General features: G+C 39.0%; 1 protein-coding gene across 8 annotated transcripts in view; it reads left to right on the plus strand.

Annotated features, from left to right (window-relative positions):
* Nucleotides 1-26,178, plus strand: part of SSBP2 (single stranded DNA binding protein 2) — a 122,006-nt gene that overhangs the window by 32,254 nt on the left and 63,574 nt on the right. For 7 of the 8 annotated variants that reach the window (XM_088653271.1, XM_088653266.1, XM_035100271.3 and 4 more), the window contains exons 2-4: nucleotides 4,266-4,338; nucleotides 6,580-6,641; nucleotides 8,027-8,111. In XM_088653271.1, coding sequence (XP_088509397.1) covers nucleotides 4,266-4,338; nucleotides 6,580-6,641; nucleotides 8,027-8,111 — 220 coding nt within the window. Of the gene's footprint in view, nucleotides 1-2,462; nucleotides 2,489-4,265; nucleotides 4,339-6,579; nucleotides 6,642-8,026; nucleotides 8,112-26,178 lie in introns of those variants that run through there. The other variant, XM_088653267.1, reaches the window with a different exon arrangement.

A 26,178-nucleotide genomic window follows, 5' to 3' on the forward strand; every position in this document is an offset into this window, starting at 1 on the left:
CCTTACAGTATTTGTATTCACAACCTTAGGTATGTATGTTGCTCTTCCTGGCTTTCAGCTAATGCCTCTTACTTAATGTTGCCTGATGAGCATCTCTTATTCAGTAAATCAATCCTTGAAAATATATTTGTATTGTAGTATTTTTAGGTGTTGAGTAATAGAGAGACCTGAATCACCAAAGTTTTATCCCTCTTTAAAAAAAACTGCATGAAACTGTGTCTTTGTTTTGTGAGAACAAAATTTAAAGCTGAAGGAGGCAAGAAGAAATGCACAAATGTAGCAAGATTCTAGTAGCTGTATAGCTGGAAAAACTAGTTTTGTTTTGTTTTTTTGTTTGAATAATTGCATCAACCATCTGCTCTCATACTGCTAGGTAGTCTGTAGTTTTGTAAATTGATTGGAAAGCAGGGGTGGCTGTTGCCCATTGGGATTGGTAAGCCACTATGGGCCACTGTTGTGATGAAATAAACTAATAAATAATAGGTGGAGCCAGAGTCAATGACAGGTGAGGGCAGAGTCAACTAGTTTTAGTTTTGTCGGATCTACGTCTTGAATTAGACAGGTGGTGGTGGTTGTTGTTGGTGGTGGTAGGGCAGGGGCAATTTGAGATCAGACTGAGGTTGAAGGGGCAGTGCCCCTTTTGCCCAAATACACCACCCAACCTCCACTACTGGAAATAATAAAAAGTAGGCAGCTAAAAGACCATGTTTTTCACACTTGACTTAAGAAAATAATAAATACAAATAATGTACAAATAATTCCTGCAGCAAATGCTTAAAATGGAAATGCCTTGATAGCTGCCTTGAAATGTTTGCTATCAGTTGGTGAACTTGTTGAAACATTTGCTAGCATAAGCGGATGTAATTAACTCAGATTTGTTGGTCTGCAAGTCTATGTGTAGATCTGCATTAAAAAAAACACCAAGAAGAACCTATTTATGGACACGAAGTTACTTTTGTATATATTCAATAACTTCATATACCAGTATTCAGCATTGTGCTATTACAAATTTTCCATCTGCGCAAGCCATCAGCTGGTGGCTGATCTCCCATTAACAGGTGGATTGATCTCCCTCCTCTTTTGTGCTGTTCTGTGGGTTCTCCTGATACCCCCAGAACCAATTTTGGGGGCTTAGAGGGAGAAAAGGCAATTTTGCTTCTTTCACAGGGCTTCCACTGATGGGGTTCATTAGGTTGAGACTGACGTTTAAAATGGATAAAACCAGAAGTTTAAAACATTTTGCAGCTTAACATTTTGGAACTTTTTGCCAGGAAAGGAGGCAGTTTTTAACCTTTCCTTGCCCAGAAATCTCTCCCATGTCCTGCAACACCTTTTCACCCTGGTTCTTCTGTAAAAATCAGCAGAAATACTTTTTACTTTTAGTCTTTTTCCTCCCAGATCATTCTTAATAGGATAATGATTGTGTGTGTCTTTTATTTGGCTACTTTAACTGCTCATCATTTCACTGGGCAAGAACTTTTGTCTTGCTTTCCCATGTGACACTTTAAATTCAAAAAATGCTAAAACTGTGTTGGTATTTTATTTTATCAGCCTAGGAAGCAACAATGCTTGTCAAGTGCCACCCTTGTGTGGTCTTTTAAGTTCCATTTTAGCCCTATATTGTATGTTACCTGTCTGCAGTTTACCCTCTGACTACAACTCAGTTACTTCATTCCATGACAAGTTAAGACGTGCACCGCCATGTTAAAGGAAAAACAGATTCCTTGATATCTGCCAAGAAGTTGTGAATAGGGATAAATGACATTCTGCCAAGGAAAGATGTCAACTTTTTCATCAGGCCTAATTTCCTTTTGTAGATTGTTGCTCACTCATTCAAAGTGACTATGTAGAACGAAGTAAGCTAAGCTACATCTGTTAGGATCAGAGATCTTGTTTCATAGCAATTCCTTTCCCCCCCAATGGAAAAGAGTGTGCAGTTTGTAATAATCTGGTCGACATACAGTCGACCCCCAACTTATGCACATTTAACTTGCACGATCTCAGCTTTACGTGCTTGGTGGCTGACCAGCTGAAATTGCACAAATTAAGTGCTCACAAAGCGGAGAGCTTTAAAGCTCTTTCCATGTCAAGTTCTCCCAGTGCAGAAAGAGCTTTTAAGCTCTCCGCCTTGCTTTCTAGGCTCTGGTATACTCTAATGAGATGTTGAATGGCCCCGTGAGAACTTAATAATAATAATAATAATAATAATAATAATAATAATAATAATTTATTTGTACTCCGCCCATCTGGCTGATTTGCATGGGGGGCAAGGCTTGCTCAATTAGCTGAATTAAGAAAGGTATGGATGCTCACATGGGGGGAGGGTTCTGGGGTTGTTTTGACTATATGTGATTTAGGTTTTACGTGCAATCCCTGGAACACAAGTTGCAAGTTGACTGTATTATAACTTAAACTAGAATACTGCATACTTCGTGCAAATACTTGGACATGCATTCTTCTGAAATCTCTACCAGATGATGTACAGATGGTAAGTAACCCATATAGTTGATAATTACAGATGGAAGAAGATTAATCCACCCTCTATCAGTGAGTGGTGTATAAGAATATGGCTAATATGGGCAAACTCACAATTGTGATAAAAGCTAGAGAGGGAAAACAATAAAATGATCAATTTATACAGAAATGGAGCGTGTTCATTTGTTAATGGAATGCTAGGATACAGGATCAACAATATTCTTTATTGATTAGCCAATTTCTTTTATTCATTCTATTTTACATAATTCGGTTTACTGATACGAATGGCTATGGTTATGATTATTTTTTCTGCTATCACATTATATACCTTACTTCATGCTATTTATTTTTCCTGTTTGCTGACTGCAAAATTGTAAAAATTATTATAGTGCACTGTGGGGTTGTAAACTTTTATCACTTTTTTTTGGGGGGGGGGAAACCAAAATTAATGGAGCCTACTTCAGAATAAACACGCTTAGGAATAATGAACAGCATACAAAAATGTCTTTACATCCGACAACCTGGTTCAGATATAATGGTAGACCATGGTTTGTTATAACAAACAGGAGACTTGTCTCATGCATGAGAAAATATTTTAAAGATTTAATTCCTGTTGGTTCTAAACTGCAGTTTCCTGTTTCGTCTGATTTGTCTGAAACTCTGGATTGAACATAAGGGCTGCTTATTTTTGGATGATAGTGAGTGCTGATTGTGGCATGGTGTGACTGAAGTTCCAGCCCAGGGCAAAATTCTGGTTCTGTACAATAGGTTGGGAAATGACATTACATCCTCCTTTGGCCACGGCAGGTTGCTGGGAGGCTTGTAATCAAATGGACCTATCAGCTTAGAGCAAAAACCAGGAGTGAAACCTTTTATTCTCGTGTTGCAAGTGAGTCTGAGGCTCATACCAGCTTGTATTTCTAATACTGTACATTGTTGTGTATGAACTCTGCCACTGAGCCAAATCAGCTGACCCACTGCTGTGTACTTTGGCAAAGCTTTTAAGTAGGGAACCGAGGAGGTGCAACATAGAGAGTTTTCTTTTGGGGGCTGATTCTACTATGTGAGAGCAGGGCCGTCTTGAGCAGGTCGGGTGCCCTGGCGCAGAAGCGTGGAGATCGCTCCGGCGCCCCCACCCTTGCAGCACGGCTTCCGCACGGCTTTGTTGCGCAGCGCCCGGCCCGGTGCCCTGGCGCCCCGCGCCACCGGGAGTGCACCTAGAGCCGGGCCTGTGTGAGAGAACTCTGCTCACACTATATTTTGCCCCCTACTCCTTTTTTTCCTGGTGCTTCATTACTGAAGAAGAGCGCAGGTTGGTTAGTTCTTAATAACTCTGGGTTGTTCATGTTGCAAGCTGAAACACGGAGTGAAAAGTGTTAAAAAATTCAGAATATTTAATGTTTAGGCATTTTGTTTAGCAAGGTTCAGTACTGGTATAATTATAGATGCATTGTATTGTTTACTGTAAGCATAGTGTGTGTGGATAAATATAGATTAATAGTAGCTGAACTGTTATGAGCTGACTGGGCATATGTCCAAGATAATAAAATATTGACAGACTCAGTTTTTTGTATAGTAACATTTTTAACTTTGCTGTGATGAGGCTCACATATATAGTTGGGAAAAGTTGGAAATGTAGATCAAGAAAACTACTTTTTAGTTCATTTCTTTTTATGATTTAATGCACCAACTAGAAAGTTGTGCATGATGTTGCAGTTTAGAGTTTTTGCATGATCTTGCAGTTTAGAGTTTTGTTTCAATAGTGAATGTTGTTGTTTTTTCCCTTTCAGGTTAGCACTGTATGTATATGAATATCTGCTCCATGTAGGAGCACAAAAATCAGCGCAGACATTTTTATCAGAGGTATGTTTCCTATAATTTTTATGTCTTCCAGAATTCTAGATAGCCAGTTTCACTTGATGGATAGGATTCAGGCTATTCAGTATACAGTGGTACCTCTGGTTACAAACTTAATTCGTTCCGGAGGTCTGTTCTCAACCTGAAACCATTCTTAACCTGAGGTACTACTTCCGGGTGGTAACTTTAGTTGCACCGCTGCCGCGTGATTTCTGTTCTCATCTTGGGGCAAAGTTCTTAACCCGAGGTACTACTTCCAGGTTAGCGGAGTCTGTGTAGCCCGAAGTGTTTGTAACCCGAGGTACCACTGTATTATGAACTGTGATTTTGTCCACTTCTGTGAGTTTACTCCATGTCTCTGTGTACCACTCATGTCTGGTGTGTACTCCTTCACTCTTTAAGGACAACTATCATGAAGGTGAGGGTGAAAGAGTACATCCATGCAGCAGCCACAGTTATTCTTTTTCAGCTGGAAAAAAGCAGCTGTGTGCGGTTGTTGCTTGCTTCTCTTCCCTCTTATTTGGTACTAGGACCATTTCCTGGAGGCAAACTTTACTTGCCATAGGTGATCGCTTAATTTAAATGAGTTGGTTTGAAGCAAAAAAGGTTGTTGTTTTTTTTAAAAAAGATTCAAATATTGTATAGCCACATTAACAGCTGGATAAGATTTTCCTATGCTTTTCTTGCTATGCCCTCAGTAGCATAAACTTCACAGTATTGTGAATTGCTTCAAGACTTTTTGAAGAGAGAAGCAATGTATACATTTATAAAATTTCAACCTTTGAAGGAAATGGCTCTCTGCTTCTGTTCATAAAATTCATGAATAACACAAGTAACATAACAGAATAACACAGGTTTTCAACATTAATATCTGTGCATATAAGTTAACTAATTATGCAGTTCTTTATTGGAGTGGTCCATTTATTTCTATGAATATTTTCTTTTTCCTCTGGAGCCCCTGCTGGGGGGTAAACAAATGTGTCTGTTTCACTTTCTCACTTTTTCAGCCTTCAGTTCAGTTTGTTCCATTTCAATATCAGTTGGCAATTTTTTTTAAAAAACCCCACATGAAAATATTAAAACATTTTGTGTATGCTTCTCTTAATATACACATTTATGAATGGAATTTTCTCTAATATAGTGCATTTCCTTAGGTATATTATTGAAAATAATGTACAAGTCTTGGGTTGGAAAGCTGCATTGCAAAATTAAGAGAAGTGTAAATTTTGAAGGATAGAAGCACTTTGGCTCATGTATTGTAGTGTAAATTTCCTGTACCTGATACTTGACATCATTGGCCATTGGGAACAATAGACCTTTTGTAGGTGTCTGTTTTGGCACCTTTCAGTAAACTTTTAGAAAAATTATCCATAGTAGCTATGGCTGTCAGCTGATTCAACTTTCTATCAATTAATTAAACTTGAATTTGATTAAAACATTGAATATAGATTTTATTTTAAGGATAATGGAGAATGATTTTTTTGTGTAAGTTGAATATTTAGGGCACATCTTTCAATATTTTCTTTTCAATAATGTGGCTATCCAGCATAGCAGACAGAAAAATACATTAAAGAGCAGCAATGGTTTCAATAAATTATCCCAAAACACCAGTACCATGAAAGAGACAAATTGGCATTGAGTTTAAGCTAGGGACCATGAACATCAGCATGTGGATCTTTTTTCTAGAAGAAAAATTATCTGCTTCTAGTCAGAAGGGAAAGAGGTCTTTTTAACTAATATGTACCACAGTAAGAAGAAAAGTGGCTAATCTGTGTGATCAGCAAGATGTTTTTACTTCCAGCTTTGGCTTTCCTCATTCATTTCGTGGTTCAGGTGACATTTGGTCTTTAATTCAAGCTTCAGGTGACTGATAATGACTAGCACGGATAGATAGGTTATTGAGAATCTCTTGTTCTTGCAATGTCATTGATCACTAGTAGGTACAAAACAAACAAAAGAAAATCATATTTTGTACAATGCATAATAGTGCCTTAAGATCGTCTGTAGAATCCTTGCTTCAAAGACCCTCTTTAGGAGAGGTGCATTGGGCTTTCACAAAGAAGAGGGCCTTTTCTGCAGTGATGCCTTCCCTAAGGAGGCACAACTGGTGCCAACATTATAAGCTTTTTGGCACCAGGTGAAGACCAGCCTATTTGTCTCGGAATTTTTGATTAATTTTGCTGTATTCTGTTGTTTATATTTTGTCTAGATGAAAAAAATTCTAATCACTATTTATGCTGGTTTTAGATAAGATGGGAAAAAAATATCACATTGGGCGAGCCCCCAGGATTCTTACACTCTTGGTGGTGGTAAGTATTTCAAGCTTTGCAAAAATACTACTTTGTTTGTTTTGTGTTTATTAAAGTGTTAATGTACGAAATCTTATTTTTATTAAAAATAACTAGAATCTACTGTTAATCCCTTGGTTTCTTTTTCGGAAAGACTACCGGTAATGTTCAGGTTTTCCAATATGGTGTCTCTTTCTCTGGGTTTCCCCACCTGCCCCACCAAGCTAGAAAAAATCCCACCTTTACTTGGTTCCTAGTTGTTTGTACAATTCTGAAGTCCATGGGTAACTTGCAGAGTGTTTTTTTTCTGACTGGGGTGTGTGTGGAGGAAGGCCCCTGCAGCTGCTAGTTCTCTGTCTGCTGGCTGGGCTTGGGTAGGTCTCCCCCTTGCCATGATGTTCTCCCTGGAAGGCAGGAGGAGCAACTTCCAACACAGGTCCATGCAGCGGCCTGTGTTGGGGGAACAGGCAGCTGGATACACTTGCCCCGAGCCTCGGAAGGCTAGGCTGGCTCCGGGACCCACCTGGTACCGGCTGCTTTTCTGTTTTAGTTTATAACTTTATTTTAGCAAGACTCCTGCCCCAGTTCTGATGAGCTCTGCATGGGCCTGCTCCCAGAGGCCTTGGTCCCGTTACTGATGGCACCGATCAGACTGTGTTTCCTTTAACACTGCAGAATTTAAAATAATTGCATGCATTTGTATATGTTAGCTTGGTTTACATAGTCCTCCTTTTATTTTGTTTTTTAAATGAAAATATAATTTTAAATGTTTACAATCTATAATATTTTCAGTGTAAATAAACATTGGAGTAAAGTAATAGATTTTTATCCGTCCTGCTCCGCCAGCTCACTCTTCTCCCTTTCTGTCCCTTATATGAAAGTTTTGCAAGAGAATACGTGCTGCACCCTGGAGGTTCAGGCTGGATAATTGTTAATGAGCTTTTAAATGTATTTAAAGCTTTTTCTGATATTGTTTTAAGCTCTGGGTTGATTGTTTGCTTTTAGGATAGGTGCTCCTTAAAAAAAGCAGCAAAAACAACTTCACTTGTTAGATTTTCTTGTTAGCCATGAGAGTTCTGAAATCTTTTCTCCATCCTTAAATCACAAAATATATAATTTGGATATTCTTCACGCAGCACACCAAAAATAATAAGTAAAATGTATAGATGTTGTTTAGTCTGTGTAATAGTCAGTTTAGTCTTTAGTGCTCTTAAGTTTGCAGAACTTCAGCAGTTTGTAATGCCAAAATGCTGATGCTGCACAAAACATAGTTGGAAAGCATGAAGAGAGATGGTAATCAGTACTGTAATTACCATAATAATTTGTGCATATGTTTGGGATCATACACCTGAAATACATGTAAAGTTTTACAATGCTTTTTTTGTCGCCCCCCCCCCCATTTTTAGTGTTTTTTGGGATCTCTATTGCGCAGCTCCAGAAAGACGTGAAACATGTGAGCACTCAAGTGAAGCTAAAGCCTTTCATGACTATGTAAGTTTTATGCTTATTGACTCTGTTTTGCCTGTTGGCTTGTTGACAGGTAGAATCTGCAATTATGTGGCACTTTCCCAGTGTTTAGGAGAGGTTTCTTTTGCCAAGTTCTTCAGTTCCTGTGATACAAAGAGGAAGGGAAACTTACCTTTGCTGTGAAAGAGTTTATTTTATGTAGGTTAGCAAGAGTTCATCCTTACAAAAAACCTTCCAGATATCAGCCCTATGGTTAAAGTCAAAGTGGTCATACCTTCCTAAATTGAATATGTTTGGCATCGGTCGAGAGGAATGGGAAGCGTAAGCAAGAACAGATCTATAGGCAAGAGCAAAACTATCTAAGGCTATAAATTATTAACCAACATCACTATTGCCTGAAAGTAGCTAACGAGGAAAAAATAGTTTATGGGGGAAAGCCAAAAGCAATAAATAGAAGCATATGCAAATCTGTTAGTGGTCTACGTATGCAAGCTTTAAGAAATGGTTTGGGTGCTACTAGCTAGCAACTTGAGCATAGTTTTTAAATGGATGTTTTAAAATGGATGGATGCTAGTAAACAGGACTTTAGCACAAGACACCCCCAAGATATTGCCTCCTAGCTTAAAGATGAGGCTGTTGGGTGATTCCTTTATCTTAGACTTGGTGGTAGTCTAGAATACATTATTAAAGTAAAGTATTATTTTGATAGGTGTGGTTGTAAGCAAGTATGCTTAGGCTTTTATTTATCTCTGAAAATGTCATTGTCATGTTGTAAATTGGTTTCAGCTGTGATAATGCATAGAAAATATAAATACTGATTTGATATAGTTTATATGTTCAAAGTTGGAGGATTTGATCAGTAAAAGGACTAGTTAATTGTATAAACTAAATACTAATTCACAAAACTAATTTTATCATGCCTTGTACTTGCCTCTTCTCTTCTCTGCTTCCTGTACTAGCCATGATAATAGCCACTTTCAGATGGCACACTAAACTATAGTGCAGTGGCAGTCTTTGGGCTTTCAAATTCAGCCGTGCCCCATATGACTCCAAAATTTGGTGCCCCCCCCCGCACTTCGTTCTAAGTCACTGTTGCGGTGCCGAACCATTCTTGGTTCAGCTCCCTGTGCAGGTACTCCCCTAAATCCACCCCTGCCATAGCAACATGTCAGCCAGGCCATGAGTGGGTGAAGTCGAGCACATGCACTGCCACATCTGCAGATGTAAGGAGAAGTGGAGCTGTGTGTCATCCACAGATTGCTGACAACATACTGTGAAACTCTGGATAACTGCTCTCAGCAGATTCTTGCACTTAGTTCTCATCATGCTAAAATATGGTTTAGCAAAATGTCCAAGCTGGGCCATTATCTTCTGAAAGAGTCTACTGTGCTGTTGACTCAATGAAAAAAGAGAGAGAGAGAGCTGTATCAATATGTGTTTACTGAAGAATATGTGCTTTATAGGACCATGGTTTTACCCACAAATGGCCTGGGTCACATGTCACATTAAACACACAATGGTACCTCGGGTTACAAACGCTTCAGGTTACAAATTCCACTAACCCAGAAATAGTACCTCAGGTTAAGAACTTTGCTTCAGGATGAGAACAGAAATCGTGCTTTGGTGGTGCAGCGGCAGCAGGAGGCCCCATTAGCTAAAGTGGTTCTTCAGGTTAAGAACAGTTTCGGGTTAAGAACAGACCCCCAGAACGAATTAAGTTCTTAACCAGAGGTACCACTGTATTTGAAAACAAACTATGGTTTCATGTGAATAAGCCGCATGATGGCACACACTTTTCAACAGTTCCCACAGTGCATCTTTCCTGTTCCTACTGCAATGGCACAAATGAAACAATCCAGAGTCTTTCTTATCATACTACTAGGGTTCATGGTTTGCATCCCTCCAACCAAACACACAGTGAAGTGTAACCAATATTTGTTCTTGGTTTGCTGCTTGTGGGGTGTTTTGGAGTGAAACAAGCCATGAGCCTGGGTTTGGCTGGCACAAGCCACACTCTGGCTTCACCTGTTCACTTTTTCATTTGTCAGCATTTTCCTAATTCTTCTAGGTTAGCAATAAATCAGAAATATAAAGGACGTGATCTTAGTCCTTTTGGATTTTTTGTAAGCGAGCATATGCTCAGACATGAGATAATTTTACAGTGCTTAACTTTGGTGAGGTTGCTCTCCACATTTGCATACTCCTGGGTGACTGCAAAGGAGTCTCTCTGCTTTATTAACAGGTTGCATGTTTGGATAAGTGGATGCTGACTTCAATACAAATTTTAAAAATGTGCTGGAAGTGGGTTATGTCTGAAAAGAAAACTGCCAAAGGGAAGTCTTGGCAGCAGCATGAAATCACAGAGTTCTCTCCCCCCAAATCCAAACATGCTGCCTATTTGTTTGACAGATACTCAAGTGCCCTAATGTGTACGTAACCTGAACTGGTATGGGACAGATAATCTGTGGGGAAAGGTTTAAATTAATACTTTAAAAATTGTATGAGAAAAGCTTAGGGAAGGTCCATTACTTAGTGGTGTAGAACATCTGCTTTGCATGCAGAATGTCCCTGCTTCAATTCCTGATAACTCCAGGTTGAGCCGGGATAGAACCCTGCCTGAGACCCCAAATGTAGATAGTACTGAGCTAGATGAAGCAATGGCCTATTTCAGTCTAAAAACAGCTGCCTATGTTCCTAATTCACATATAAGATTCCTTATTCTAGTTACCTTATGCTTATTAATGAGAAGTCTCCAACTTGTGTTCTGTGTTTCCCAGGCAGTGTAAAGCCTTTACAGAGTGAGTTTTGTGAGAAGACAGGTTTGGAGACTTAGTGTTATAGTTTACAACTCTGGTTACAAAGCTGAGACTTCCGGGTATAGGGTGGTTTACAAATTCAATAAATAATAATAAGAAGAAGTACAAATAGTTCGGGGGCAGGGCAGAAGCAAGCACAGGCATTGTTGGTTCCACAGCAATATCAAATCTGGCTTATAAAATCCATCCAGCTAACCCCCCCCCCAAGCAAAATCTAGCATGTTTCGCTTAAAGCTCTCAGTGCCCCCCCCCCCATTTCCAGACCAGGCCACTCATTTCCAATAAGAAATAGGGGGGCATGACTCTCTCTGGTATGTTCTGCAGTTTCTTAAAGCTCTCAATTACCTAGTACTCTACTCTCCATTGTCCTGGTTTATACATCAAAAGTGGGGTCCATATATCCATCTTCATATATCCATTCATTGGGTACATATTACTTTATACCTTGGATGTATTTGTCTGTGCACCTGGTGCTTCTTTGCATTTTTCCAGTCTATTTCCTTACATGATGTCAATGTCAATATCCCAATAATAGTGTTAATCATGAGAAATTAAAAATCTGCATCTACTCAAAAATTAACATAAATATATTATAGCACATATAAGCATGTTAAGTAAAATTAAGCCAGTACTTTCTTGAAAATAAGATGCATGCTTCTGCAAGTTGTCAGATTTTTATAGTTTGAAATAAATCTGAAGCAATTCTGTGTGGTATGCAATTTTTTTTTTGGGGGGGGGGGGCGTTCTATATAATCATTATTCACATACAGTGGTACCTTGGGTTAAGAACTTAATTTGTTCCGGAGGTCCGTTCTTAACCTGAAACCATTCTTAACCTGAGGCATGCTTTTGCTAATGGGGCCTCCTGCTGCCGCCACACACAATTTCCGGTTCTTATCCTGGAGCAACTACTTCCTGGTTAGTGGAGTTTGTAACCTAAAGTGTCTGTACCACTGTATTCTAAGGTGTTAATGTGTTAAAATATTTTAAGGGGTGTAAACTCCATGAACTGATGTGCTGCAAAATGTGGTTTCTGCTGTTTGGAAGCAGAACATTTTCTGGAGATGCTGCATGAAACCAAGAGGAATTGTGTATTCATAGCTGTCTGACCCTGTAGGACAAGCTTGTAATTTAATGTGAATTTAGATCCCGAACCTCCCCCCCCCCCCAAACCTCTGTTGGAGCAGAAATGTGCTTTTCACATTAGTATAAAATTAGAAGATTGCAGTTTATTCAGTCAGACACCTATGTGGTATTTTGCCTTGATTTGCTGAAATAAGAGTTGCTTGGATATTGAGCATGTAAACAAAACTGGATACTTAAAAAAAAAATATCTAGTGTTTTGTTTTTAGCTACAGTGGGTGCTTCTTTGTCTTATAGTTTGTTTCCTTTGTGTGGTTTAGAGTTGAGAGAAATGGCTACTTATTCCTTTCATTTTATCTACCTGGGAAATTCTTTTGCTCCTAACCTGTAACTTAAGGTGGTTTTTAGTCTTTGCTTGATAACTGCTGTCACTTGACAATACTCTTCTCTTACTCAACTAAATCCAGTGGTGTTGCTGGAGTAGTACGTGAAAATCGCTTAGTTGTTCCCTGCAATCTCTCCTCCTTTGCTTCTTGGTGTGTGTGTGTGTGTTATCATGTTCTTCCCCATATTCAGCAGTCTTGAAGCATCTGGAAGTGACTAAAAGAGATCCCTAATGTTCCTGCAGTAAGGCTGCAAACGGACATCCCCATCTGGGGGTCATAGACAATCCAGACTCAAGCTGTGATGAGGGGAAGCCTAGGTTGGTGGAAGCACGCTATAGTAGATTTAATCCTGTGCAGTACCTTGTAGAAACAACAGCAACTTTTATTATATGGCCATAGGCCCAGTAAATGCAGTAGCTAGTGCATCCTCCCTTCTTTGATGAATGGACACACAACTGGCAATTGCACATATGCCACGAAAACAATTTCCTTACAATTTCAGAACTGTGAACAATTACAGAATGCGATTAAGAAAAAATGGTTGTTGCAAATGGGCATGTGCATTGCATCTTATTGGCTTTAAAACTCAATATCCATTGTCTGCTTTGAGTATTTTAAAATATTAAGGCCTCTATAAAAAGCACTTTCAAATAATGACTGTGTATTGTGGTCTGTTCATATCAGATCCTCAGACCTGTCTAGCATTAAGTAGAACAGATAGGTAAAAAAATTAACAATTTGGACTCAAGTCTCGGAGACACCAGAACCTGTATGATTGGGGTGGGGGTGGGGGGTGGGGGAAGAGGCAGAGATATACAACTCAATAGCTGATTGTTTGTGACTCTGAGCTACTGCAGAGTATTGGATATTGGTAAATAGCCTTTACTTTTTGTTACTTGTAATTAAGCTTTGGTACCATACGTAGGAGGGACATTGATGGCTGTTCCTGCTTCAGAGAACAGCTTCCATTTCTGACTTTGCAAGACCTCTGCTTTAATTTTTAATCCTGACTTGCCGGGCATTCAGATGCACTGCCTGTAACTATACTAGAATCAACATATTACTGCAAATGTTTGATGAACCATGGAATTAGTTCAGCATTCATTTCCAGTTACTTGGTTTCTAAATGTACTCTTTTGGGACCTAAACAGTGTTGTCAATATTATTTGTTGCAGTTGCTCAGCAGTTTTATGTTTAATATTGTTCAGAGGTTTTTGTTTGTTTGTTTTTAATTGCACCAACTGCCTTCCTGAAGGAACAGAAAGAGTCCCATATTAGCATAAATGAAGAAATACATTTCCATGTAGCCATTCATCAATATGGTATTTGAGCTCAATAAATTAAAATGGTTATGGTTTTCTTAGACATTTTGGCTCAGTACAATAACAGTAGTCAAAATAAGCCTACCTTTGTGTCAGGGGCGCTGATTTGCCCCCTGCATTGAGGGGGGCTGACCCACCCTTACCCAGTGGGCCAGTGATATGTGCAAAGCTCAGGTGCCAGAAGCAATGGGAAAGCCAGCTGCGTCCTCTCATCTTCCTCCTTCTGGCTTGGGGAAAATGGAAGAGAGGAGGAGGATCCAGGAATTAGCCAACCTCCTCAGTGAAGGGCCATGATACACACTTGGGCAGTGACGGCTTCTTCACCCTTCTTTCCACCTGATGTGAGGCCCCAGAGCTCAGAACCAGGACCAGCTCCCCACCAGATTTCTACCTCCTCACACCACCCCCGGCCTAGGCAAGAGCAGAGCAGCCCGAGCAAGGGCGATCACCTTCAGAAAGGTGATGAAGAAAGGCAGCTCCGCTGGGGGAATGAGGGGTGGGGAATCTGCGCTGGACCCACAGTGCCAACATAGGAGTCAACTCCTAGGGGCTGTTGGGGACTTCAGCCCCCGCAATAAAAATTTTTAGGGGACCGCCTCCGAAGTTAATGGGCATTGCCATTCAAATGGTGTGTGTGCACTGTGTCATGTGATGGTTATGTGGGATGGGGCTTAGCTTATGTGGGATGGGGCTTACCTTACCCCATATTGTATTCTGGTGCCAAATGAGGACAAGTGGAAGAGCCCGAACTTCAAGCTCCGAGCTACAAGTAGAGGCATCGCGCCACTTGGGGCAGCCCAGCCCGCCCTTTCCTGTTGCTCTCAGCAGCAAAAGCTGCCTGCTCCCTCCTGCAGAACAGGTGCCATTTGCCAGTTAGAAATTACAGGGTGGTGTGAGGGCAAGATGGTGGAGAGCTGCCCCACTCGGAGTCCCAGAGAGTTCTTTTCTTCCCTCCATATAACACACAAGTGCTTCTGAAGCCCTGTTTGGAGTTTAAATTTGCAGATCAACCATTGCAAGCGCGCGAGCACACACACACAAAAAACCAACATTCCAATGTAGAAGCATGCCCTGTCCGAATTGCAAAAATGCCTATGCTTTCAGTTAATAAATTCTCTCTCTCTTGCTCTCTCGCTCTCTTTTAAAGGCCATTGACTGCTAGCGTCAGGTTGTGCGGTGTTCCCTGCCTTTCCCAGGGAGACTGTAGGCAGCTTGGAAACAGGAGGTGGTTGGGGTGTTGTTGTTGTTTCTATTGGGATGGGCTTTAACTCGGAAGCACAACTTGGACTGGAAAAGGCCGCACGTGGTGTAGGGAACGCGTCTGCATAATTGCTGGACACGGAACCGTCGAAACAGTGGTTGGCTATCCAAAGGAGAGCATCAGTTTGAAGAAGCAAGCCAAGAGAAACGCAAGAAAAATAAAACCACTACACATGGGGGCAACACAAAGTGTAGTAGTGATACATACCTAATTTATTGCAGTGCATTGCAACATGCATTTTTTTCTCAATTGTAGCTGCACTTTGGCTCTTTTAGGCCCTGTCCTAAATTTGTTCATTATGACTCATTATTTGAAACTGGGTAAATTGCCTTCCTTTTTTATACTTAGGTTATGCATCTGTAGGTACAATGCAGTTTCTGTTTGTCCACTAACTTGAAAATAATGAAAAAATTCCTTCAGTAGCACCTTAAAGACCAACTAAGTTTTTATTTTGGTATGAGCTTTCGTGTGCATGCACACTTCTTCAGATACAGTGAAATGGAAGTTTCCAGGCACTTATGTAGAGAAGGGGTGGGGAGGGGTGGGGATGGGGAGGGGGGATCACTCAGAAGGGTGGTGGAAATGGGTGATTGACTGACTGATAGCTGTTGATGACCGCAAACGACTGCAAATGGTTTTGCATGAAAAAGCAAGGGTTGAGATGGCTGAAGATCGCTTATCATGTATAATGAGATAAGAACCCGATATCTCTGTTCAAACCAGGTCCCTCCATGGTTTTGAGCTTGGTGATAAGTTGCAATTCAGCAACTTCTCTTTCCAGTCTATTTCTGAAATTCTTTTGTAGTAAGACAGCTACTTTGAGATCTTGTATAGAATGTCCTGGGAGATTGAAGTGTTCTCCTACTGGTTTTTCTGTCTTCTGGTTCCTGATGTCAGATTTATGTCCATTTATCCTTTGGCGTAGGGTTTGGCCTGTTTGTCCAATATAGAGAGCTGAAGGGCACTGTTGGCATTTGATGGCATACACAATGTTAGAGGATGAGCAATTAAATAGTCCTGAGATGGTATGTTGGATGTTGTTGGGGCCAGTAATGGTGTTGTCTGGGTGTATGTGGCAGCAAAGTTGGCATCTGGGTTTATTGCAGGCTCTGGTACCAGTGTCCATGTTAAGTCTGGTGGTTGTATTATTGTGGGTGAGGAGTTGTTTAAGATTGGGTGGCTGTCTGTAGGCAATGAAAGGTCTTCCTCCCAGAGCTTGAGAAAGGGAGCGGTCATTGTCCAGGAGAGGCTGTAGATCTCTGATGATGCGTTGTACTGTTTTAGCTTGGGAGCTGTATGTGATGACTAGTGGTGTTCTGTTATTTTCTTTTTTGGGTCTGTCTTGCAGCAGGTTCTCTCTAGGTATCTGTCTGGCTCTGTTGATCTGTTGTTTAACTTCATCAGGTGGATATTTTAGTTCTAAAAAGGTTTGCTGTAGATCTCTTAGGTGAGATTCTCTGTCTGTAGGGTTGGAACAGATACGGTTGTAACGTAGGGCCTGGCTGTATACGATGGATTGTTTGGTATGTTTGGGATGGTAGCTAGAAGCATGTAGATATGTTTGTCGGTCAGTTGGTTTTCTGTATAAGGTGGTGTCTATACGTCCATCCTGTATTTTTATAGTAGTGTCCAAAAAATGTATTTCTTGCATAGATTGGTTCATTGTTAGGTTGATGGTGGGGTGAAAGTCATTGAATGTCTGGTGGAAGGTTTCCAGGGTCTGTTGTCCATGTGTTAAGGTGCTACTGAAGGAATTTTTTTATTTTACTTCGATCCAGACCAACACGGCTACCTACCTGTAACTTGAAAATAATGGTAATGAAAGTCTGTACTAAATGTTAATCACTTAAATATCTTACTATTAATGTGCTACAAACAGATTGATTTATTTCTGTATTTTAAAGTAACTTGGACTTCATCAAGTTTTGTTAGCCAGTAAACAAAGGGATGATTGAAAGATCCTGAAGATAAACTTCTAAGGATGGGAATTCTACATGCCTCTGGTCAATTGAGTTACACTTCCCACTCCCACCCTGTCGCCTCCTACTTTAATTATACCTAGTGATCTGTAGCACAATGTGTAAAGTATTTATGCCTACAGTTCTAAAACCTTCTCATGTCACAGCAAGAGCCTCCTCCAGACACATAGTAGTAAATAATTTGAGCCCTCATAAGTATAATTAAAAACGAAGCAAACTAGGCACAGAGCCAGGTAGACAATGTTGTAAGCACATTCTCTTATGAGAAGGATCCCAGGACAGCTAAAGTGATCCTAAAAGAAAAATGGAACTGTTCCTAAGAACTAATGAGGGCTCATGGATCCACTTGACAAGTGGATCACAGTGGATCCACTTGGCAAGACCTAAGACCATTCCCTATATGTGAATTCTGTCCTCTTGCAATTTGACTTTGACATTTGTTTGATATTTTTCCAAGTTGAAGTGCTTAAAATTATACAGCTTGCTTCATCCAAATTCTTGATGATGTGGCACTTTTTTATTCTTTCTCATGAGTTCTTGCTATTAGCGCCACTGTTCTCCTCATTTGAAAAAGTAGCTACTTGCTCTGATCTCTAGTAGAGGCTTTATGTATGTTATCATAGGAAATATGGTAAAAAATATAATAGATTGAACAATATAACACATAGCTTGAAGATAAACTTGTTTCCATGACGACGTTCTCTAAAATAGTTAAGTCTGGCAATAAGTAGAAATGGTGTTATGCAGTGATCATTAGGTCAGTCATCTGTTTATTGAATTAAAGATTATGGATTTACAAGATCTCACCCCTTTTCTCTACATTGCTACGATCAAGCCATGTGATTACATGTTCAATTTGCATGTTACTGGATTGCGTTTGTAGACACAAGTGTGTAAAATGTAGCTAAGCATTTGTACAATCTAAAAGATATTATGCTAATTTTATTTGGCAAAATGTATTTACTGTAAGCTTTGAAATACTTGCATCTGTGCAATTCCAAACAGTACTTTTTAGAAGGTAATACAGTGGTGTTTGGATTCACCATAAATCACGTTTGAATGTCTTAAAATTTTATACTCAAAACTTGGTTTCAGTTACTTTGAATCCATTCAGAACCAATATCTAAGGACAATATTCTAGGTACCTACAGTGGGCCACTCTCATTTCTGTAAAAATTAAGCTAATCTACTAAAGTTGGTATCTTTAAGAAAAGGATGGTAACCTCCTGGAAATACGGAAATAGTCAAAAACTCCCAGAGTTAGACCTGATTAATATCCATGGCAGTGACTTTGAGTTATACCAGTCACTAAGCTGACAGCTATGATAGCGTTTCCATCTGATTTTTTTAATGAAAGTTTTGGACTTCGATGAGGCAGTATATCTTTTATTTATAATTTGTATATGTAAGTTTTGCTATATATGGTTGAAGGAAGCTCCCAACGCTCTGTATTGGGTAGAAGGGAGAAGTTATAAAGATTTAGAGAGCTCCCTGCCTCCATATTTAACAAAACGTACATACCCAAAGTATTGAAGATACTTTGCCAAGATTGCATAGTTTCTGCTCTCTAGGTGTAGGAAGGTTGGTTTACAGGGTTTCTTCTGGAGGACCACAGGCATCAGTATGGTCAACCAGTGGTGGAACATTGCAGTGCAGTCTATGTGGTTGCCCTAGACCAGGCATAGGCAACCTTGGCTCTCCAGATGTTTTGGAACTACAACTCCCATGATCCCTGACCACTGGCCCCGTTAGCTAGGGATCATGGGAGTTGTAGTTCCAAAACATCTGGAGAGCCAAGGTTGCCTATACCTGCCCTAGACCAACGGTTCTTTACCTTTTTTGGATCACAGACTCCAGAGAATCTGATGCAAGCTATGGACCCACTCCCCAGAAAAATACATATAAACACAAGCACACAATTTATTGCATTGGAGAAGTCATTTTGTTTGTGTCCAGTTCATGGATCCTCCTGAAGCCAATCCATGAATCCCCCAGGGGTCCAAGGACTGCAGGTCATCAAACCTTGCACTAGACAGGAATGTACAGTATAGCAAACTGGTTGGGGATGACAACAAAGGGATTAGATAGGAGAGGATGTGTTGGTCTTACTTCCCTGACAAAGACACATAGGATCCTATTTGATCTAGGTAGCTTTCTGCTTGTAGTTTTCTTTATTAAAAAACAATGGACTGAATCCCATATGATTGACTGCCAGCACAATTTAGAACAATAGATGAAGAAGGTCAGATAGCAGGAGACTGTCAACTTTGAAAGTGTTGAGTTAAATTATAAATGAGTAGGATGTTGCATTTTTTATTTTTTATTTGTAATGAACATTACAGTTGGTTGTTGTTACAAAATATATTGGAAGTTGCAACGAGGATGCTATTAATAATTTTAATAATTTTGAATGGTGTGGCACTGTTGTTTGACTGGTGGTGGACTATAGCAAAGTAATAATGATTTGTCATATGTATTCACATGGGCAAAGCCATGTTTGGTTAGAATTATAATTAGGGGAAAATGCATAAGTTGAATTAGCAGTTGCATTTATAGTGTAATTGATAGCTGATGAGCACTATTTTATGCCTTCATAAGCTGAATCAATAGAACAGTGTAATGCTCTCAGTCCTATAGAGCTGATGAGAGCTGTTAAGTGGCTACAGGTGTTTTAAGACATAACACTCAATGATACTGGCAGCACACCATCCCTACAGTCTTCAGACCTTTTTGAGCCAGTGTGATGTAGTGGAATAGAATATTGGTGGCCCAATGACACTGAAATTGCTGCTCAACCATACCTATCACTAGGTGGTTGGGTCAGGGATGTACTCTCTGTCTAATCTACCACTTTACAGGGTCTTATGAATATAATATATTGGGGGTCATGAATGTTGTTCTGACTGTCTTGGAGGACACAATATTGTCTGGTTTTTGTGCATTTGTATAATCAGACGTTTTGTTCATTGTCCAAATAAATTAATACAGATTAAGCAGCACTTATTATTCATGGTACCGTTAATCCTTTTCTTATTTTGCTAGCTAATGTTTGAGACAAGGCACTTGACTAGATAGACTAGGTAGTAACAGTCCTGGGTATATAAATAATAATCCAACAAGGCAGTTCTTCGGTTCTTAAGCGTTTCTGAAATCGCTCTTCAATTATTGCCCCAATTTGGCCAGTGCATGCTCTCTAGCACTTGTGAAATAAATGCATTCTGAAATAACTTTTGAATTCAATTTTCAGTAAAGTTTATCTGAGGCCATGTCAGGCACAGACTAATATGCTTGAGACACATCACTGTCGTTCATGATCAGGTGGCTCTTGATTCAGAGTAATAAAAAAAAAATGAAAAGATCAATAATGTTCATAAGAAATTTTTGAACAAACTTATGGGAAAGCAAGATTTCCTGAGATCATGTGTAGAAATTACTCTGTTGCTCTTATTTATTTGTTGTAAACACAGACTGCTAATAACGGGGGAGAGAAGGCAGGCAAAATGCGAGGGGGATAGTGAAAGGTACAGGAAATTGAATGCAGATTTCCAAAAAATAACAAGGAGAGACAAGAGGGCTGCCTTAAACGAGCAATGCAAAGAAATAGAGGAAATCATTACTCATACAGGTGTATATTCCTTTTTCCCAAATAAAAGTATGCTGTATCTGGAAATACATTGTACCTCCTCAGCATTTATTTCTTTGCAGCAATAGCTTTTCATTCCATGCCGACAAAGTAACGTGCCACTGCTTGTTAAAGTTGAATATGAGCTCATCTTCACCGGCTCCCTTTTGAAATTCTACTCTTTTTTTGTTTAACTAATATACGTGGCTCTTAAAATCATCATTTTATCTCCTAATTAGTATCAAGCTTCAGAGATGGAAGTAATTATCTCAATTTCTTGCCTGACATGAACATAAATATGCTGAGGCTGTGTTTTTACCTCAGGTCAATTTACAACGCCATACAAAAGTCAGCTGCTTGTTATTCTCCTCTCTCTCTCTCTCTCTCTCTCTCTCTCTCTCTCTCTCTCTCTCTCTCTCTCTCTCTCTCTCTCTGCATCCCAAAAGCAACCAATGATTTTTAGGGATAGAAGAGCCCATAAGCATCAGACGTCTTGCCATTTAATCCCCCAAAGCCCTTCTTACTGTTTAAGATTGTAACACTTAAAAATATTTTCTGCCTGATCCTTTAGAGGTGTTGGCACCTGAACCTCAAACCTTTTTACTTGCAAAGCATGAGCCCTACCACAGAACAATGATGGTGTGTGTGTGTGTGTGTAACAGTGTAAAACAGGCATCCCCAAACTGCGGCCCTCCAGATGTTTTGGTCTACAACTCCCATGATTCCTAGCTAAGAGGACCAGTGGTCAGGGATGATGGGAATTGTAGTCCAAAACATCTGGAGGGCTGAAGTCTGGGGATGTCTGGTGTAAAACAAGATATACCGGTATCAACAGATATACAGCTACAGTGTAAAGCAAGATTTGTGTAGGCATAAATCCAACCTTTTTGTTCATATATTCATAGAGGTGTTGAGTTTCATAGCTACATGGCGGTTTGCTGGTGTCTGTGGAATATGGTTACCAATACAGTAGTTAGCTCCTGCACTGATAGGGTGCTGCCAACTGCCAAAGGGATATGTACTGTACACATTGCAGAGTGACTATATGTGTGATACAATTATCTCCACCACCCTGTTTACAAGCTATGATGAAATGGGCAACCTTTCAGTCCCTAGATATCTCTCATGTCTTGCAAGATCCTGAGGATATATGTCATTCGAGAATCAAAATAATAGTGGAAAAATACTTAAAGAATCTTAAAGGAAACAAATAGGTTAGAACAGGCACCCCCTAACTGCTTTTGAAGGAAACTATTGCTTTGTAATTGGAAAAGCTTTTCTGTGCACTTAATAGCAAGATTTGTTCTGTAAGATATTGTTGCACAAAACCTCTTAGCTGAAATGCAATAATGAATATACTATGTTTTAAAAAGCTTCTCACATATTGTTTTTTATTAAGCTAGATTTTTTAGTTGATGTCAGTTTTATTTTTACTTATAAAATCTGTGGCTTTAACAATAAAGGAATCCCTTTAACCTTGCCTACATACACTCAGCTTTGAAATCTTACAGAAATCTTAGCATCTTAGATGGGAAAGTATGGAATTGTAGGACTTTTTGTTTGTTGGTTGGATTTTTGCTGATTCATTAGAACATGGAGCTGTGATTTAGTGCTGCATAAATATCCCATTTATGCTTTATGAAGCAGTTGATACACAGTAAAGGAAATGCCCTTCAAATATGATAATCCTTCTCTCTAAACCTGCACTGACTCTGAAAATCCTGTTTAAATTGTTGGTCAGAGCAAAGGTAGATACGTTCATGGTTCAATCTATTTGTCTTCCTTGGATAGAAAGATTCCTTCTGAATGAAAAAGGCTTTTGAATCATTGGAGGGATCCTGCTGGCAGAGAGTGAATTTTTTCCCTTGCCAATTCTTTCCCTTGCCATTTGGGGAACCCATTGAAACAATAAGTGAGGGGGCACTAGGGGCTGCAGGAGGGAGAAAATAGATTGGTGCCCCAGCCCACTGAAAGCAAAGTTTGGATCCAGCTCTATTTGCAGAAGCAACAGTTCTATGGAAGTTGAGTATGTGTCATGTTTTTCACTTGAAATGCGTACTTAATGTTAGCAATAATTAAGCTAATGAGTAAGATATTTCTAGTATTACATTTTAGACATTTCTGTGACTTGTGCAAACAATTCCCCCACATCAGGAGTAAATTGTTAAATTATGTTTTCTGTTAATAAATGTTCTTGTGATCTTAATAAAAGTTATGACAAATTGCTATAAATATTTATGGGCTATGTGTCATTCATTACTACAACAATAGAAGGACAACATATATGTGCTACATTGGGATCCACATAAATTTTACTGTGCTGATTTCAGTGTCATTTAAAGACTCCACCATAGGAATAATAATAATAATAATAATAATAATAATAATAATTTATTTGTACCCCGCTCTCCCCAGCTGGAGCCGGGCTCAGGGTGGCTAACATCATATAAGAGGTGTCAAACAAGGCTGGTACAATATCGTTTATGTCAAACAAGGCTGCCTTTTGGCTCCCTTTTTGTTCAATTTTTTATATAAACGATATTGTACCAGCTATAAAAGCCCTTAACCAACCTGCCCCGTCTTTGAATCAGGCTAAAGTCCCCATCTTACTCTATGCGGACGATATGGCAGTCCTCTCGTTAACACAGTTAGGACTTAACATGTTGAAAGGGCTTATGCAATATTGTGAGGAAAACTCCTTGAAAATCAATTACTCCAAAACCAAAATCATACCCTTTGGCACGCGGAAACCGTTGAATCTTTCTCTCTTCTTTGTTGAAAAAAAGGCAAAGGCGTAGCAGCACGTTGGCTTTAAACTCCTTTCCAGGATGCTGCATGCTTGCTAAGCCATAGTTTGGTTTAGCATGGCATGTAAACCTGTTTGCATTGCTTATTCTTAAAGCTCCAATTCCTGCCATACTGAGCTTCTGCTTTCAACTTTTAAATTCTTCTGTTTGTAGGTAAAAATATTGCTTGTATTTACTTACAAGTTAACAAAATGCTGCAACTTGATCTCCAGTCCAATTTAATATCAAATCTCAATTTGTAGGATTTGTAACCATTTAAAATGAATAGCCTCACTATAAACAACCATCCTCTCTCCATTTGCTAAATCATCTTGTTTGTCTTTAATCACATCCACATCATAACAATTAAAGCACTCTTATACCAGTTTAACAGTCATGGAAAATCCTGGGAACTTTAGTTTGTTAAGGGTTTTGAAACTGCATGTCTGTGAGTCCAATACCCTTAACAAACTATACAGTTCCCAGGATTCTCTTACAGTGGTTTTGAATGTATGGTTTGGATGTGGCCCTAGTCTATTAAAAAAAATGTACAGTTTACTGCTGACTATAATAAATAATAATAGTGTATATTACCCTCATGCACAATATGACAAGTGTGCATTTTTTAGAAGCATGTTACTATATTGAAAATATTAAATATACTGCTTGGAATTAGGGATGCACTGAACAGCCTAATTCCATCCCACTTAAGTCTCATTGGTGCTCAATCATAGGTTCATTTTGTGGTAATTATTTTTTTAAAGAATCCATGGAAAGTCTGAATTTTAATTGTGCACATTTTGTATGTAGTTTTCACTTAAAATGCCCCCCCTTAAAAACAACAACAGCTGCACCTCTTTCAATGCCTTCATCCATAAAATATTTATTTTAAATGCATCTCTTACATAAATAATACCTATTTTTGTGTGCACTTTCTGCACACAAACTGCAACACAAAAATGAGAGAAAAGTGTAATCTAACTGGGAGTTGCATTCCAATCTGCAAAGTTCAGGAGTGCCTGATGGTTCACTGAAAAAAGCAAACCAGATTAATTCTACCCCCATTTCTGCTTGGAATTGACAAGCTGAGGTCAGTCCCACAGTGTTTTATATGAGCTTCATTGTTTTAAGAGATCTCTGATGTAAAAACCTACTCAACTTTGATCATAGTATGATTTCAGGGTAGAAGCAATTAGATTTGAAAATCATATGTGGTAAACAGATTGGGGATAGGAGCAGAGATGCTGTGGGTACGTACAATGACAGGAAATAACTTGCTATATAGATTATGCAATTAGCTAATCAAGTTTTTATGTTTACAGTACAAACTGTTAATGGCAATGAAAGGAAATGTTTCACTTCTACAATCTTTTAAAACCCAGATTCAATTAAGAAAATTGTGGTTCTTATAAATACTTTTAGTTTAAACTATATCACTATATACTTTTAGTTTAAACGATAGTAGTATAAAAATCCAGAAAATTAACAAGATACTCAGATTGGCAATGTTGCCCCATAGGATATGTTACTTGAAACATAAAGCCTTAATAGCTGAAACATCTGAGAGCGGTGTAACAAATCATTATATTATGGGTTAGCTGCCATTACTAACACTATTTTTCATAATTTTAATCTAACAGCAGCAGCATCTTCTGATTCTTATGTCCCACAGTCGTTACACTAATGTGCTTCCCCTTTATTTAGGAAGTGTCTAATGGTATTTGAGGGAGGGAAAACTCATTAGCTTCCTTCCTGGCTAATGTAATTTTTATTTCCTGTTGTAACTGTGGCCTCAGCCAAAATCAACAATGAGAACAGAAAGCACCAACGTGTACAAAACAGTTGCTCATTTGATCAGAAATACATTATATTAAAAATTGTGGATAGTCATTTATTTTTTAACCACATCTTTTAGTGGGGTTTTCTTTTTTTTGTTCATTTTTCTTGGGTATCTTTTTGTTTCAGCTTTGTCAAGCTAGATAATTCAATATTATGTGTTATTTTTATCACTCATTTCCATCAATAAGGAAGATACAGATTCAAGACTGGCACCTTACTCTTTCCTTGGCTGACCTCAGAACCTTTCTTGCTATGTTAGGCTGTCAGCTAAGATTAAAATAAAGGGAGGGGGAGGGGATTTTCCAGTGATCAGGCCAGGGTGCTTTAGGTTCCATGGCGGACAAAATAATGGTTTCATTCAATATCTCTGTGCTGTCAAAGATAACTGTGGCAGGTAAGCAAAAACTAGAGCAAACTGGAAAAAAGAAAACAAAAAACAGCTACAGGTTTAGAGAATTGGTCCTCTACTTAGAATTTTTCACAGATTGAATTCAGTGGTAACTTGACAGTATACTTTGCTAAAGTTGCGTTAATATCCATAGCTGCCAAGTTATCCCTTTTTTAAAGGGATATTCCATTATGCTGAATAGGCTTCCTCGCGAGAAAAGGGAAAACTTGGCAGCTATGTAATATCACAGAGCTGGGGGAAAAACACTGAATTAAACCAATTAAACGAGACCTGAAACTTGTATCTTCTGTGCATATCACATGCAGAACATGTCCAGAAAAGATAAAATATTTGGTATCTCTTTTTGTTGTGTGCTAACAATATTGCTTTAAAACTGACTGAAAATTCATGTCATTTGCTCAATTTTTACTTAGGTCATGAAGTAAAGTATTAGATACAAATACTATGATTAGGCAAATTGTAAACTCAAAGAGAAACATCTGTTCTTAGCCTTCTCTTTTCAGACAATAATATCATTTGTTAAATGCTGTATGGTAACATAAAACAGTAGTACTCATCTGAAATTGTGGGGTATATGTTTTTTATTTG

The sequence above is a fragment of the Zootoca vivipara genome, chromosome 10, assembly GCF_965207765.1.
Source record: "Zootoca vivipara chromosome 10, rZooViv2.hap1.1, whole genome shotgun sequence".
NCBI classification, from domain to species: Eukaryota; Metazoa; Chordata; class Lepidosauria; order Squamata; family Lacertidae; genus Zootoca; species Zootoca vivipara.